The 17,104-nt window shown below is 38.6% G+C and overlaps 2 protein-coding genes across 9 annotated transcripts in view; one reads left to right on the top strand and one right to left on the bottom strand.

Moving 5' to 3' along the window:
* The window catches only part of fat3a (FAT atypical cadherin 3a), a 39,015-nt gene extending 32,329 nt beyond the window's left edge, over positions 1-6,686 (top strand). The window contains exons 25-29 of one of the 6 annotated variants that reach the window (XR_015711820.1): positions 523-1,232; positions 1,308-1,412; positions 3,249-3,308; positions 3,392-3,527; positions 3,661-3,688. Coding sequence is in view for 5 of the 6 variants with exons in the window: in XM_087794988.1 (XP_087651114.1) it covers positions 523-1,232; positions 1,308-1,412; positions 3,249-3,308; positions 3,661-3,702; positions 4,843-5,420 (1,495 nt within the window). In the remaining variant the exon portion in view is untranslated. The other 5 variants (XM_087794989.1, XM_087794988.1, XM_087794990.1 and 2 more) reach the window with 5 other exon arrangements.
* Positions 6,687-8,635: 1,949 nt separating this feature from the next.
* On the bottom strand, positions 8,636-15,868 carry LOC148076102 (vascular endothelial zinc finger 1-like). Of its 3 annotated transcripts, none has more exons than XM_087796122.1 (6): positions 15,770-15,868; positions 13,905-14,647; positions 12,699-12,768; positions 12,169-12,334; positions 10,695-10,760; positions 8,636-10,557 (listed from the first exon to the last, which is right to left on the bottom strand). In XM_087796122.1, the coding sequence occupies exons 1-6, from the start codon at positions 15,800-15,802 to the stop codon at positions 10,220-10,222; spliced, it is 1,416 nt and encodes a 471-aa protein (XP_087652248.1). In that variant the 5' UTR covers positions 15,803-15,868; the 3' UTR covers positions 8,636-10,219. The 3 variants fall into 3 exon arrangements, with proteins under 3 accessions (XP_087652248.1, XP_087652249.1, XP_087652250.1); XM_087796123.1 differs by having other exon boundaries at positions 13,905-14,644; positions 15,770-15,819; XM_087796124.1 differs by lacking the exon at positions 10,695-10,760.
* Positions 15,869-17,104: the final 1,236 nt, after the last annotated feature.

Here is a 17,104-nt window from a genome sequence, read left to right as displayed (position 1 = left end):
CCCCTGATACATTTTAACTCATCTGTAATCATGAATTTTGGATAGTTAGTGAAAAAACAAGTTGCTGAAATGAGATGGAGAATAAAAGTGTGAGTTTAAACTGCACAGGTGATGGATATGATGCAGAAAATAAGGATACATAGAGAGAGAGCTTGTTCATGCAGAACCTGAGTCAGTCCCAACTGTAGGCTTTATTGAGAAGTAAAGTTTTAAGATTTCTTTTAAACATGGGGAGGTTGTCTGCCCTCCAGACTGAAGTCGGTAGTTGGTTCCACAGGCAAGGGGCTTAAAAACTGAAGGCCCTGGCTCCAAATCTACGTTTAGAGATTTGTGGTATAACTAATAGATCTGAGTTTAAGGATCATAGCAACGGGTCATGATTACAATTCTCTGGGGAAAGTAAGGTAGGGTGCCAGTGTTTTTGCCTTGACTGTAATAATATATATCATTAATATGACTTGTCTATTGTCACACTTCTCAAAGATGTTTTCCTTCATGTTTCATTTATTTATGTGTCCCCAGCTGTGTTGAGGACGTCAATGAATGTGACAATAGCAATCCAGTGGGAGAGTGTGAAAACGGTGGCATCTGTATCAACACACACGGATCCTTCTACTGTAAATGCACTGCAGGATTTGTCGGGCAGCGCTGCAGCCTGCGTCCTGTAGTCGTCCCTGACATGCAGGCCGGCCATGCTGTGGTTGGAAAGGAGGAACTGATTGGCATCTCAGTGGTTCTGTTTGTCATATTCACTCTAATTGTCCTCTTCATTGCTCTTCGCAAGAGGGTCTTTGAGAAGAATTATTCAAGGAACAACCTATCACTAGTACAAGACCCGGCCACAGCTGCCCTCCTCAACAAGGCCAATGGAATTCAGTTTAAAACATTGCACTGTACTGTTGGAGATCCTTTGCACTTGTACTCAGAGTCCTTACAAGGAGCTGCTATACTGGGAGCCGGCGAGCAGTTGGGTCCTCCTCAGGTCCCTGTGAAGCCTATGGCCTACACCCCCTGTTTCAAAGATCAGTGTTCCACCATTGAAAAGATGAGTGATGAGCATCTAGTTGAGCACACAGAGATGAGAACCTTTCATCCAGATTCCCCAAGGATTCTATCTGGATCATCCAGAAGAGGCTTGGTAGTTTGCAGTGTGGCTCCGAACCTGACCCCTGTGTCCCCTTGCAACTCACACTGTGATTCCATATGTAAGAGCCCATGGGACAGCGATGATGGTGAGTGCCGAACATTGATTGGGACCATGTAAAAAATAAATACGAGATCTGCTCTTCTGTTTTCTACATGTTTAGATAAGATGATGGAAGAAGTGACCTGTTTCTCAGGGAGTCAAAAGGGGACCAACTCAGAGCTCCAGTCTCTAAGCTCCTTTCAGTCCGATTCCTGTGATGACAACGGTGAGAAACACAACTCGTTTTGGGCGGAAAATAATCTATCCATCCAAACAGACTATATGATGGCATTTAATAGTCATATAACAACATAAGGTCATCTAGCAGTGTCCTTCTCTTTGTTGCCTGACGGGCTGCCATTATTTCAGCACCCATGATTGTGTCTGTGCAGAGGAGAATATTAGATGCTACTGGCAACAACAAATATTGGCAAAAATTTGAAACGTAATAAATGAAATGTAGACCAACAATTATCACAACGTTTGATTGGATAACCTCTGAGGTCATCATTAGGGATATTAAAGCCACAACTCTGCGGCATGGATTCCATAAAGAAGTACTCCTTACTCACGGACACAACACAAATGTCCCCAGAGCTGGTAGCCAACAATTTGTTAGCCACAAGCCAACCACTTTACTGAGATGAAACTCCCATTTGAATCCATTCAAAGCCTGAATTTGAGCATCTGTCATTTATTTTGTGTGCTAGTCATCACAAATCAGCAGAGTTTGACCTCTGGGAACACAGTTACTTTTGTTAAAGGAAAGACACCTCTGTTTTTCTGATCACATTTGACTAAGGAGGGGGCGTCAAAGATCTTCTACTCACAGTTTCAGGGTAAATCAAGAGCAAGGCCGTCATTCCATCTTATACTTAAACTCATCATATGTTCATTTAAATACCACTTTGGGTTCTAGCTGTGGATTTATAGTAGTCCTGGCAGAGGATTGAGTTTATGAGAATGAACTTTGGTCAAATGTTCGGTGTCTGGTCAAGCTGACCCGGAGGCCCAACAACAAATGTATGTGTGTTATCCCTTGTGTTGTTTCTTGGTCAAGGTAAACAACCTCCCTGGTCTTCGGAAATACATATGCAGTGAGGGGAACACATATTAAATATTAATAAGCTACTTATTTACATGTGTATTATTAGCAAAATAGCCACTTATTAACCACTATTAAGCACTAACTCGCACTTAGTTTGTTGGGACTATATTATACCCTTAGTATAATGATAACTAGGAGTCAACACTGAACAACACCTTACTGTTTCAGGAGGAGATACAAGGTAGTATTCAAATATTTATTTTGGTGAAAATGAACTTCTCTCTATTATTAGGTGTTAGTACAATGAGAAAAGTAGTTCACAACTATAAAAGTACTAACTTCCCAAAGGAGATCTCCAGAGAAGTCAATAAAATCTAATCTAATCTAATAACTTCCTTATCACTCAAGACATATGTATTTGTAATTTGAATATGTTCCCAATTCTAAAAGTGGCTGCAAATTAATGATTTATTCTCAAGCATTTGAACGATTAAAACGTCAAAAATGGTTTACGCTTTTTCTACTGGGGGAAATAATAATAATCTACAGCATTATAATTAACTTCAAATTCATTTTTGAGTAATGATGTCATGGATGCTGTTAATACTATTATCTTCTCTTCTTTTTTGCTTTAAAGGAGGCAGTATTATTAATAGTGAATAACTTTTCTCATCGTACTTACACCTAGTAATAGGTCAAAGAGAGAGAAGTTAATTTTCACAAGTTAATCTTAAAATACTTCTTTATTTTCTGCTAATAATCAGTAATAAAGGTGTTTTTCATTGTAAACTTAAGGGTAGAATATATACACAATAACCAAGGTCTGAGTTGGTTCTTCATAATGATGAATAAGTGGCTAATTTTCTGTGAATACAGTTAAAATAAATAGCTTATTAATAGTTAATATGCAATTTCACCCTTATTTGTTGTTTTTTTAGGGTGGTTCTTTTTCATATTACATCATTTCTGTTATCACCATACTTTTTTGAATTGACCTCCTTTTCCTTCCACAAGCCTCCATAGTGACGGTCATTCGACTAGTCAATGATGCAGTCGACTCTATCGAAAGTGAAGGTACCATGTATTCTCACCTTTGTGTCTCTCCCTAAATTCAACACTCCCTTTGTCTCACACTTTTTTTTGCATTTCAACTCAAGTCACTCGTTTTGCAACGGCTCTGGTAGCTTTACCCCTTCGATGTCTGTGGGCATGAGATGGTGACACGCTTGTTATTTACCTGAATGTTTGGAGCGCTGCCACTCCTCCTAACGTTACCCCTCCGCATGTGCTTCTGTGAGTTTGCATTTCCAAAAAAAATATTCTTTACCGTCAGACGCCAAAAGAATATTAAAGTATTTTAGTTTATATATATTTTATGTTTGTTTCCTGCAAATCAAATTGTCCATTATGTTCTTCTATCTGACAGTGTCAGTCTTGGACCAAAGTCAGGCCTACAGAGGTGATCACGGTATACTTTCACATCCGTCATTTGTCTGTTTCTCTACTGGTCTATGATCTGTACACTGATGCATTAGCTGTCTTGTATATACGTCTCCGTCTGTGAATACCAAAGCATCTCTCAGAGAAATAATAGTCTAAAAAAGGAACAGCAAAAACTGAGTATAATTATTTATAAGATAGAATAATGTGTAAAGATCAATTATCTAGTTTGTATTTTAGGATTCTACTGCTTATTTGTGTCAAAAGCCCAGCACACACCCTCAGGCCTCTATTGTTTGATTTTCTGTGTGATGGTCTGACTTTACTGTCTCTGTGGTTTGTTTTCTAACGTGGTGCATGATTGTTTTTACCACTTTGACGCTCAAATGTGCTTCAAGCAACTGAGTCAACTGAAGACAGTTGCTCCTTTGTCGTTTAATAGCATAACGGTTTGTTACCTCATTGAAATGTTCTTTTTCAGCTGCATTTAGGTTTTACTCTATTTTTATAGTAGTGTTTCATTTAAAATGTGTGTGACTACTTGCATTTACACACAGGCCTTTGATGTAAATATAGCAACAGCAATTTGTTTAGCCTGTGCAGTCAACATCATATCTCTCCATTGTCTGTGTCGTTGTATTTGCCAAATTAAAATATATGTATACAATCAGGCTAATTTGAGGATTTATGACATGATTTGAATTATTTTTACCTATTTGCTTCGATCAAATCGGGGGAACTTTGACAAGCTTAATCGACGTGTGCAAATGTGCTTCAACGAATCAATCATTTTCAAAAATGTGAACTCAATGTTCATCCGCATGTCTTGTGTGAGTCTCTCCTCTGGTTCTGTGCGCACATGTCTACACGTAAAACATTGAACACGTCTTTGACAGACTCCAACACAAATGTCGAAGCAGATTCACAATCTGGAAATAAATGGTTAAGGGAATATAGAGAACTATTTACTACCATTAGTACTTCTGTAGGGCTGTGTGTAAATGTATGGGCATGTGACTCAGATTTGAATCCAATTTCAGGAAATGTTTTTTGCAGCCGTAATAAAAGAGGCCTTGTATGAGAGGTTCTCATCAGCTGAACTGCTCAATGTTGTGCGGATTCATCTTCAAGCAGCAGATTAAGACGAAATGTTTTGTCCTTTGTGCAGCCTACCACTGGGACACCTCCGACTGGATGCTTGACCCCAAGACGTCCAACACACAAGGGAGGACCGGATCTAAGCCTGGCCAGGAAGGAAATCCTGCTGAAAGCCACATGGGTGGAAACCCCACAGAAACAGATTGTGATTACTACCTGGGCGGCTATGACATTGACAGTGATTATCCCCCTCCTCATGATGAAGACTTCTTACACCATGACCACATGCCACTTCCTTTACCTAGTTTATCCGAAGAACCGGAAGCCAAAACAGTAGCTCCGTCTCCGGTGCCACTCTCAAAAGAGGGCACCATAAGTTCAAGCAGTAGCAGCACAAGTCAGCAAAGTCGTCCTCAGTTTCACCCGAGCCAGTATTTGCCTCCTCACCAACTGCCCTCTGGAGAAACCAACGTGAACTTTAGCTCCTTGACTGTCCCGAGAAGTCTTGACTCTATTCCGCTGGCTGCCTCTTCTGCTTCCACTCCATGTGCGGCGGCAGACTCTGAACCAAGTAGCTCTTTGGCCATGAACGAGCATCACAGAGGAGTTACAATCACGACTGAGTCGCAGCAACAAACTGAAGTTTGAATGTTATCTCCATGGCCTGTGAAATAGCTGGGTATGAGAGAATATATTTGCTTCACTACTTTCCTGCATCAAGGTCACTGACTCTTTGTTCCATGGATCACATCAGAGAAGTGAGCAACTGTATTTGCACAATTTTTGAGCCGCTTTTTAAATTGCTCGGTTTGGCCGCAAAAAAACAAATTAATTAATGCCATTAAGCTGGATTTAAATGATTATAGTAATTATTTATTTTTGTGGTAAAACACCTTTATAGGTCAACAAAACAACCTCATGTTTTCTTCATTTTCATATACTAAACATTTCTACAACACTTTCTTTAATGGTGGGGTTGTCTGTGGTACATGCATGCTTCAATTGATCTGTATTTGGAAAGCTTGGTGAGAACAAAGAGAAGAAGACCTCAAAATGGATACAAATTAGCTTAAATGTTTTAAGGTCTAGTGTCCAGAGCTTTAGACTCAGCAGCCTGTGGTTCATTGTAAACAAAACTGTTAAAGCAACAAAGTCAAAGGGGAAGCTTTTGATTTAGTTTTCTTAATGATGTTTTTTAATAGTGGAAAGAAAATAAAACATTTGCAACCAACTACCAATAGAAGAATATAGAAAAAACGCAGCAGGACAGTCAGAGACTGCACTTGTTCATTGATGTAAGTCAGTTTGAACCAAAATGAAATCAAAAAATATATGTGCTTCAACAGCTGTGTAATAATTTAACGCTGGATTTCGAAACCACATTTTAAATGGATCCTCATGAGAGCAAAGCTTTTTTTCCTTTTCTATGAATTTGATGAATTTAAGATTCTAATAATCATTCCGACTATGATGGATAAATAATGTTTGCAAACCGTCCGTGCTGGCAAAGATGAACTCAAGCATGCAGCTTTTCGACCTTTGTAAATAATGTAAAAATAAAGTAAATACAATTTGTACAGTGTAAATATATGTATATTTTGGATTTTGAATTTGGATTTAAAACTGCCATTGAAACTTTTTTTGAACCTAATGAGAAGGTGAGATTTCTCCACTGCCACCATTGCACAACTCATTGTTCAAATGCAATAGATTTCAAGAGAATGTCAATGTCGGTGTAAGATATGGATGTTATACTTGAGGACTGCATCGGAGCAGATCTTTTCTTTATGGGCTGAAGATCTTCTTACTTCCAGACAATACTAGTTATAAATATTTCTGCAGCCCTTTCCGATGTAAATCGTTTCATGTTCTTTTTTCTAAACCAGTGTGATGTAATAAAAGAGTTTCAGCTTGTTTCTTCTCTTTTTTTTGCAATGAACATCTTTATCTAGAACTCAACCTGTCAATCCACCTTTTAACAGAGTGTAGCAAGGGCCCTCTTCTTTCATTCAGATGTTATTTGGAACATCAGACTCATCCGTGTGCATCATGTAGACCAGAGGTCACCAACCTAATGCTGTCATTAGAAGAGCTGTTTGTAAAAGAGCAGAGAGCGCCATCTAGTGTGTTTTTTGAAAATGGGGCCACTGCTTTACACATCTGTTCTGTGTGGATCCTTGTCTGGTTTGTATTTTGTTTTTCAGGAGCAGGACCTAAACAGACTTTAAAGGTTATTCCAAAGCAGCCCCTGGACTGGACAGGCGTTGAATGCAGTCACAAAGAAGGACTTATCCTTGCTTCCACGCTTTGGCGGTGCCGCGACTACATTAGTGGATTTGCATGGTTTAACTCCCTGGACCTGTGTAAGGGACAGTAGCTCTGCACGGATTTACCCCAGAAGCCAGGCCAAAAAACGTTCTGATCAATTTAAGTTATGGCCTTTGGACTGTTTGGAATGCTCCTGCAACATTGGAGCGGGTTAATGGAAAAGGTGTTAAAGGATGTACCCCACACCCAGTGTGTTGTGTATCTCGTTGAATGGCTGGTCCATGCTGAAGACTCGGATAGGGCCCCCATTGTTCGCCACCATCCATCAGGCTAGACTTCCACTGAACCCAGCCAAGTGTTGCCTGCTCAACAGAGAGATAAAGTTCTTGAGAACCACAGAACAGAACCAGACAAGTTGACCGGAGTGATGTTTGCACCACTGCCCTTGCCCATCTCAAAGCTGCCATCACGGCCGTGGTATTGGCATACCAAGCATAATTTATTGTGGACACTGATGCCAGTGATGTGGGAATTGGTGCCATTCTGTCCCAGACTAGGGAGGAGGAAGAGTGAATTGTGGCCTAAAGTTACGCTCTGAGCCAAACAGAAAGAAAACTACTGTGTCACCCGATGGCTTAAGAGCCTTTAAGAATATGACTTTGACATTCAGCATCAGGCAGGAAAACACCATGGAAATGTAGATGGACGCTCCCAAAGTCCCTTTGCAGCAGTCGAGTGCTTCTCCTGTCTACATCGAGATGTTCCTGCTCCAGAGGCAGAGACCATGGCAACGGTTGGAGCTGCTCATCAGGATGAATAACTGCTGACCATACAGCAGTAAAAAGGAGTCACAAGTAGGGGGCCCAGGCTGGGGATAAGAAAGACGAGAATAGCTACCTTTCACCCCCAAAGTTATGGCCTTGTTGAGAGATTTACCCTAGACCCTAGCAACCCTACAAGTGTCCCACGCTAACGCTGAAATCCGACAGATGAGAGCTTATAAGCTGAGGTGCTATGGAAGGGCTGTTGTACCTGATGACAGTATTGTTTTGATTGTTTAAGTGCTTCGTGACCCTGGTCTGGAAAAGCGCTCTACAAATATAACTTACTTAATATCATCAACATTAAGTAACGTGTCTTTTAGGTTAGTGCACCACTGTGAATACAAAAAATAAAAAACAAATAATTGTAGAATTGCACTTTATTATTACTAAATTAGGATCTAAAAACACTTTGAAACAGTTAAGCACAACTCATTATTCAGAATCAGAAATATTTTTGCTTTCATCAGTGTAGAGTTCCACCAACTGTGCTTCAGTACAACTGGTACAAAATTGAAAAAACCTTAAACAAATAAAAATGCAATTAAACTTTCCCTTTAAACTTCACTAATTTTCTACTTGCCCTTGTGTCTACTAAGGGTTGTGATTATTTTCAGAGTAAGTAGAGTTATAGGCAAACATCCATTTTAATGTAGCGCCTGGAGCTCAGATGTCGTCGTCTTCATCCAAAATGGCACTTTTCACCGCGTCCTCAACATGTCTGTTCCTCTGTGCTATTGAGATCCAAAGAACATGAACACACCACGACAGATCTTTGATTTTAAAGTTTAATAGTTAGAAAAATAGAAAATAACTTTTGTTGTTCATGAGTTGGCACACATTGGTAAAAGTTCTGTTTGCATTCACTTTGACAATGCAAAAAAAAACAAAACACGCTAAAAACTTGAAAAAGTATATCTAAAACATCATGGATAGTTCCACCTTCATACCAACTTAAAACGCTAACTATAATAGATACAAATGGATCTAATATAAACTGTCTGCTATAACGTACAGGTGCAATTCTGAATGACTAATGAAGGTGTACATTCATTTGCCTAAAAAAATTGTTTCATTATGATCATGAAACCGATAAAAACAACAGTTAAATAAATGCCATTCAAGCTAGGTTGTATACAAAACAACTGCATTGAGACAAGTTAACTCATTTACCCATCATCACCTGCCGTTTCAAAACACAAATCTGGAAGAGAAGTGATTTTGTAGGCAGAGAACATAAAATACAATTGACTACATGATAAAATACTTCCTTTGAGAGATCTATATTTAGGGGAAGTGTAAATGAAAGTCAGGCACACGTGTTCACAGTCACATGCATACAGCGATTGACGCAACAAATCCTGAATTCCATTCATTTAGTCATTCACGCCACTTCCCTGGAAGGATCTACACCAGTTACTTCATTCAAAAGGTGCTTGAACAGGTCATCAGTCTTTTACAGAGGTCAAGATGAGGACATCAATTTAATTATCTACCTTTTATACGGTAAAAACAATACATGTGTGCTCAAAGGAAACTTACAAACTGTGCACAAGAGTTCGAAGTTATTGTATATGTTTACAGTTTTTTTTCCTGGAGATTTATTTAAAAATTAAAAAGGACCTTTTAGAGAAGTGGTGCATTTGTTATAGGGCCACATAAGGAAACAAATATGTATCTAATTGATGTTTTATTGATTATCACTGTCTGAAATATGATTTATTCTGAGCGGAAAACACATTTTCTCCAGTGACTCTTGACAAGTCAAAACAATTTTCCTGCCATTATTTGTTGTGCTTTTTATATGACTATCAAGCTGTGAAAGTAATTCAGACATTAAAGTGGTCAGCAGTGCAATGAAGGCTGGGGGACCCTGTACTAGAGAACTGTTCACATGTGTCGGCCAGTTATTTATTCTACTACCAAATTTGTATAATCATTTGATAATGCTTAGGAAAAGACTCGACAGGAAGCAACGTGGATGGCAAAACTTTGACAAACAATGAAGACGTGCTGCATTAGGGTAACAAACAAAAGCTTCCTACATCTAGATTTATGGTAAAGAAAAACAAGAAAGGCCTGAAAACTAAAAAACAACGCTCGATATTTCAATTAAATTGTATTTAAAGTGTCTTATCATAGCGAAGTTATCTCAAGACACTAAAGTTTAAGTAAGACTATATTGGAAAAAGAAAAACTGATCCCAGCAACTCAACGAGTGATATCTTAAAGAGTAAAATTATCGTTGGTATATTAATAAAAGTTGTGTAATTAGTCCAGTGTTATTTAAGCGAATGGCTTGAACTGATTTTTTTTTATCTCTATAGCACTGCATGTTGGACAGGACAAAAAAAGGTTCTACCATCGTTGCGAGGAAGGCAAGACTTGTGATAGAAATGACATGCCCTCAATGGGTCGCATTGAAATGTTAAGTGGGCTTGTAATATTTACTGGCATCGATGCGATGGCCACATGATGGGGGATGCTCATGTGGGCCGTTGTTGGGATGGTGACTGAAGGCAGGTCCATGTGGCTGGTGAAGGTCACTGGGTGCTGCAGGCTGACTGGTGTAATGTTGACAGTGTTTGTCGAAAAGTTTAACTGAGCAGCGATGGTGACAGGGTTGCTGATGCTGCTGAGGTTTACAGCTGTGGTCATGACTGGAGCAGAAGAAGAGTTTCCTTCACTGTTGGTATCTGTGTTGAACAGAGAAACACACCGTTGGTCATTTTGCGGCGGGGGTGTCTTCAAAAGCTTTCAGCTTCTTGGTCAATCTTTATCTGCAAAAATAACCAGGGATCATTTTGATTAATTTAATAGAAAAAAATCCTACCTTTGTGGGAGTTGTCAATAAGGACTTGGAAGGAGTTATTTAAAACCTCGCCTACAGTCAACTCACCTGAGGGGTACATTCAAAAAGCAGGATCAATAGAATCATCGTCTAACCTTCTAGCAGAGTCAGACTTTACATCAAGAACATCATCAAGGATATTTGCCAATCACTGTGTAAAGCGATGGTGCACTCTCCATTGTTGACCGTTTGCTAGATCCTTCAGTCATTCCATTTTTAATCCCTTCAAAGATGGTCAGTTACGTCTGGCACACAAGGAAATCGTGAGACAAAACTGACAAGTCTGGAATGTGGACATGGACAGTCAAATCTTACGATCTACTGATCCTGCTTAGTGAAGTTTAACCTTCATTAGAACACATTTTTTGGAGGTGCACCGACCAATGCATAGGCAGTGCATAGATCAGCCATGGTATCAGCATTACGTCAATATTTTTGTATTTAAACTTTTATGAAATTCTCCTCAGTTGTACAATTAATAAAAATATGGTCATTCTTCTGTCCCAGAGTTAGCTATGAGCCAGTATTCATCTGTAGTAACCGGTCAGGAGAGAAGAGGCGAAACAATCCATAGGTATGAATAAAATTGACCATAGAGACGATGGCCATAAAAAATGTCTGTTTTTTAATAGTTTCTTTGCATTACTGTATATCTTTTTGTTTTTTATTACTTATTGTACTTCAAGTCATTTTTGTGACCATTGTCTGTTTTTCCTTCATTAAATGAGGGGAACCAACAATTTAGTTCATGTGCTTTTTTGCCGTCTCCTATTAATGTAATTAACCTTTCCATGTTGGGGGGTTTAAGTGTCTCATTGAAGACAGAACTTTGATTTATCCTCTCAGTCTTTCTCCTCGTTTGTTCTTTACGCAAAAATAACAAACAAGCTGACATCACAGAAGGGGAGAATAGTTATAGGCCCAAATGTCAAGGTCACATGGTTGAAAGTTAAGGATAGACAGTGATTGATTCTTCGGAGGTGGGACTGGAAGACGGAAAGATTGATCAGTAGAATAAGAATAGTGGCTAAGAAGAGGACAGTGAAGACAGAGACTAGGATAAGGATGAGCCAAAATGATAAGGAAATGGCATGTCTTTTTGGGGAAAAGCAGATAGACCTGGTGGTGACATGAGGAGGTTCAAGTATAATTAAATAAATCAAGTAAGAAATAAGCAGAGTGATGAAAGAAATGACAGGGGCTCACATGTTCATCTAGGATAGGAATAGTAATGTGAATAGAGTAAAAAGCCCATGACAGAAAGAACTTCAGTGAAAACATTTGGTGCGTAGTTGAACAAATTGTTTGGATAAACAGAGCAGTTTGATCAACTGTGGAAGGGGATGAGACCATGAACTTTTGTGACAAACATCATTTTTACTCATCATTACTGTTTAATAATCGGAAAAACTTGAGGGGTTTCTGATGAGAGCTGTATCAACAATGTTCAACCTACCTTTGTTGCAGGGGTTACTGAAGCTAGCTTGGCCGTGAGTCTTCAGATGACTTGTGATGTAAGCTGCACTCAACATTTTTCCACATATGTTACAGGTGACCTTGCCTTCATGCCTGATCATGTGTGAGCGTAGGCGGTCTTTGGTCGCGAAGGCAGAGGTGCAAGCCTTAAAGATAAATCATCAGAATTAATACAATGCAGGGTTACAGCTATGGTCAACTGAATGAACTACACATAAGAACATAATTCCACATGTGTACACTCATAGTTTTAATGCCTTCAGTGAGAATCTATTAGGTAAATAATCATGAAAAAAAAGAAAAATAATAGTATGTGAAGTTGTGTCCAATCTTTTTGCCTGTACTGTAGAAGAAAACAAAAGTTGATTTGTCAATCTATCTTTGCCTATATAAATGAGTGAAGGCATCAGATTACTTGATGATCTTTAAACATTCAAAGTGTTTATTAAAATTTAAAACATCAGAATTGTCACTCTCGACATCTCGGATTATAAATTTAGGAAAACTCACAGTGACTTGGCATTTGAAAGGTCGTTCAGAGGAATGGACATGCTTGACATGGCAACTCAAGTGGTCGGGTCTGTGGAGACAGGTTGAATTCCTTAAAGGTAAGGTAAACATATTCACAAATAACAAGGCAACCTGAATCATTAGCTATCACATATCATCTTAAATGTATAAAGTCAATACAATAAAACAAACAAAACAGATTTAATTGTGGGGTTAAAATGGGAAGCCACAATTGAATCAGATGGCAATATGAGCCAAGAAAAGTGATGAAAAGGAACGTTTTCAAGTCTTGATGCGTGAAGTCACTTCACTGCAGCAATGAAGAATAATTATTGCATCAAATCTAACATTGGAACTAAAAACAGTGGTCTAAGATTGTGCACAATGGAGCAGACCACTGTAAAGTTCACCAGAATTTCACTGGATGGGGCTTAAGCACATTTTCTAATGTAAATATATCAATTAAGAGAGTTTTGTACAAACAGACACTGATGAGTACAAGAGGTCCAAGATAAGTTTAAGAGACACTTAAATCAACACATTAGTTTCACTTTAATGAATACATTGAAGTGTATTTATGTTGCGTGATCATCTTGTTGTCATAATTTCACCTCAACATAACAACATAACAGATGGCACTTTTATAAACTAGTTAAGCGAGCAAGTGGATACCATTTGTTTTACCATTTTTGAAAAAGAAAATGTTACTTTTAAATTTCTTAAAGGTGCCAAGGATTTTCATAAAAGTATTATATTATATACATTCAAACAAAGTATAATGGGTATATTTTTAAAAACAAGATTCACAGGTGAGAAATTGAAATTGTGTTCAAGTGGGCCCAAAGTTTTGCCAAATTTTGTTGAGTGTATCGTTTGCTTTCATGCTGTAAATGTCTGTATTTCAGAGATGTGTGAGAAGCAAGCTGCTGCACTGATGGAAGGAAATTTTAAATGCAGATTAAAACAACAGTTTTGTTTCGGGTAACCAAACTTTCTTGGGGTTTGTGATGGTTAGTGATTGAACTGAAATTTTGTGTAAAAATAAACTATTAAAATTAGCTATACCAAAAATAATATCACAAATAAGTATTCTCTCCATTTTGGATTTAAATGAATCAAAGGGCATGAAGCCAACTACATGTGACATTGACTGGAATAATTGGGCAAATAAACACATACACACCCATATATATAGCATACCCTTACCTGGAAAAGCCCTTCCCACAAACAGAGCAGATGTAAGGCTTGTGAACTCCACCATCATGAGAGCGAACATGGTACGCCATGCGATCTTTTCTCTTAAACCGCTGATGGCAGATTGGACATTCAAAAGGCTTTTCATCCGAGTGCGACAACTTGTGACGGTTAAGATGGTAAACATCCCTAAAAGCTTTACCACACATTTCACAGGCATGGTTTTTTTTCACTTGCTTTGGGGGCTTTTTAGGGTTCTTCTGCTGCTCTTGGTGATGCATGGGTATCATGTTAGTACTGCCTGTTAATGTGGACGCTGTAGTCATGATGCCAGCCACAGTAGTAATGTAGTGAGGGATTCCACTAGTTTCTTGTGAAGAAGTCCCCAAAAGTGGCACCATTGTTGGAGACATTGGTGTTTTCTTTGGCCGTGAAACCATTTTTATTCCAGTGTGGCAGGACTCATGGCGGCGTAAATGATAGCTGTCTCTGAAAGTCTTGTGACAGTACCCACAACTGAAAGGTGTCTTTGACTTGGGCTCCTTTTTCACCACAGCAATGGAGAGGCATTCCCCACTTTCCTGTTCATTCTCACGCCCTACAGCTTTGAGCAGTTCTGTAGCACAATGAGCTTTCTGGTCCAAACATATAGGCAATACTGGTTTTTGATCTGGTGCTTCTGTGCCATTACTGAGAATAGGAAGAAGGCTGGTTGCTATCACTTGGTTGTGCTGCTGTAAGGTATCGCTCGTCTGCTGAAATGACAAGGCGGTAACATTATTACCATTTCAAAAGCCTCAAAACAAGTTTATATTCATTTGCAAAATACTATTACATAAGAGACAACAGACACGTTCAATCAAGAGACACGATTCAGTTTTATGTTCTTCATCATAAAATGCTCCTCATTTTTGGGTACTGTGCGTAGATTAATAGGGGGGGAAAAAATAATTTAATCTTTATTGAAATTAACCTGTAGAAACTCCTGCACAGACTCCATCTACAGACAACTGTTTGATGATAATTTAGAATCATCAAACTCAAACTGGAGTCTGTATAATCTAAAGTATTAAGAGTAAGATGTGTTATGTATATTCAACTTGTAATTTCATTATTTAATATCTATCTTGAATTTAAGCACAATTATGATGATTTCATTATATAGTCGATCTTATTCTATATCAAAACTGCAGCTGCTAACTCAGTCTCAGCCAGGTCTATTATTTTATAATTTATATAGTATTGGGAGATTTCTTTGAAAGATAAATGTTTCGGAGGCCACTGGCTGTTTTGATGCAAGACTGAGGGCTACTGTATAACAAATAAAAGTTACTTCTGTTGTTTATACTCCTGTTAACAGTACTTTGGAGTGCTTCCTTTTATTGTTATGTACAACATTCGTTTTATCCAAATGAGTCATTTTTACAAGAAATCCTGCAGGGATCGAAAACAATCCATTGCAACCACTAACGTGAGATACTTGAACGGAAAGCAGCTCATTTCAGAGCAAACTGTGGGCCTTGATAGCGACTCACTCAGCGATAGCTTAGCATATCTCAACCTAACAGCGAGACACCGTAACGCGCGCATAAATCCAGATGCGAGTGTTATTGTAGCGATTCTTTAAGTCACATCTACCGTTTTACAATACACAATAAATGTGATTCAATAGGAAATGGTTAAAAACGTCCAGGGACCTCCTGGTATGCATTTTGAAAATACGGCATTAAGCAACTCCTGTTAGCTAAGCTAACTAGCCTTTGTTTTGCTTCTCAATACATTCCCTGAAGTGAACAAATAAAGCAACAAGGTTGGTAACATTTCACGGGCAGAACTAGGTCACAAACGTGCATGAAGAAATACTATCTTGGACTTACATGAAAGAGAAACGAGCTCCAGCATGGCTCCATTGCAACACAAAGCCTGAATTTGAAGGAACCCCAACAGGAATATCCTTCAAAGAAGTGAGAGGCAGGACCTGCAACTTCCTGTGTCTGCAGCCCTCAAACTGGAACCAAACATTTAGCTTGAGGATTGCAATTTATTCTGTTTGGCTTTTAGTTTGTTCAAATGTATATGGTCAATACATACATTACAGGCAAAATAATAATTTAATCACATTTACTCAGTTACGGCGTTAAATATTTTTTATATCTTATGTTATTTTATGATCCCTTTAGTAAATTGAGTTGCATATAGAAGACATATGACTAGTTGTTATGTTTTTAGTTATGTATTGTCAACGTTATAAGTTATAATATTGTCAATACAACACAATAGATGCGTCATACTGTGATCGGTTAAGGTATTGAAGAGCATTTCAGGAGTTCAAATGTTATAAAGTAAAACTATTTTAGCTCAATGTATCCCATTCGATATATCTATATATATATAGATATATATATCTATATATATATCTATATATATTTTTTATTTATTTATTTTTTAAACAAAAATCCAAAGCACATGAAAACCAAAAATGCTGTGTTTACTTATTTGGTAATAAGTAATAACTATTGTTGCATTTTCAGGTTAGTTGCAAACAAGAACTGACTAGGTAATCTGAGAAGCCCTCCACTGTAGCCTTGAGGTCCTTTATCGCATTCATTTATTTAATCGAACTTTATTATCCAGTTTTATGTTACGATTAAGGTAAGTGAGCACCATGACAGAATCATGATAGACTAGTCACCTCAAACAAGAATGTCTTTTGTAATACCTTAAAATTGACACCATGACATCATGAAAATTAACAAGAGTTTAAGAGGTAGAAATTAAGGGGATGAAGTCCCCCGGATCATATGATAGAATCCAGGTTCTAAGAACGGTCCAAAGCCCTCGAACCGAGCTTCGCTATTGGAGGCCCTGAGAAAGTTCAATGAATATACCACCTAGCAGTAGTGGGGGGGGGGGGGGCAGCCACACTTCCTCCTATTCAAATCAGCTAAGAAAGGGCGGGTAGCAAGGTGACATGGTTAGAGGGCGTTGCACCATCTGTAGAACCTTTATTACATTACATAATCCAGGTGTTCAACTTCTTGGTGCTACGCCCTTTAACCAAGCTTTGCTATTGGATAAAACCAAGGTGAAGACCAACGGGATGCATGTATCCTGAGCTGAATGCCACTCCTGACAGCATCACAACGCAAGCCCTGGACAAGTCAACTGAGACTGCGAGCCTCAGGGCATGGGCAGCACCTGAGAGTGTGGGC

This window comes from Callionymus lyra, chromosome 7 (assembly GCF_982586985.1).
Source record: "Callionymus lyra chromosome 7, fCalLyr1.hap1.1, whole genome shotgun sequence".
Taxonomy (NCBI): Eukaryota; Metazoa; Chordata; class Actinopteri; order Syngnathiformes; family Callionymidae; genus Callionymus; species Callionymus lyra.
Note: the sequence above shows the minus strand (reverse complement) of the source record. Positions and strands in the feature narration are given on the sequence as shown.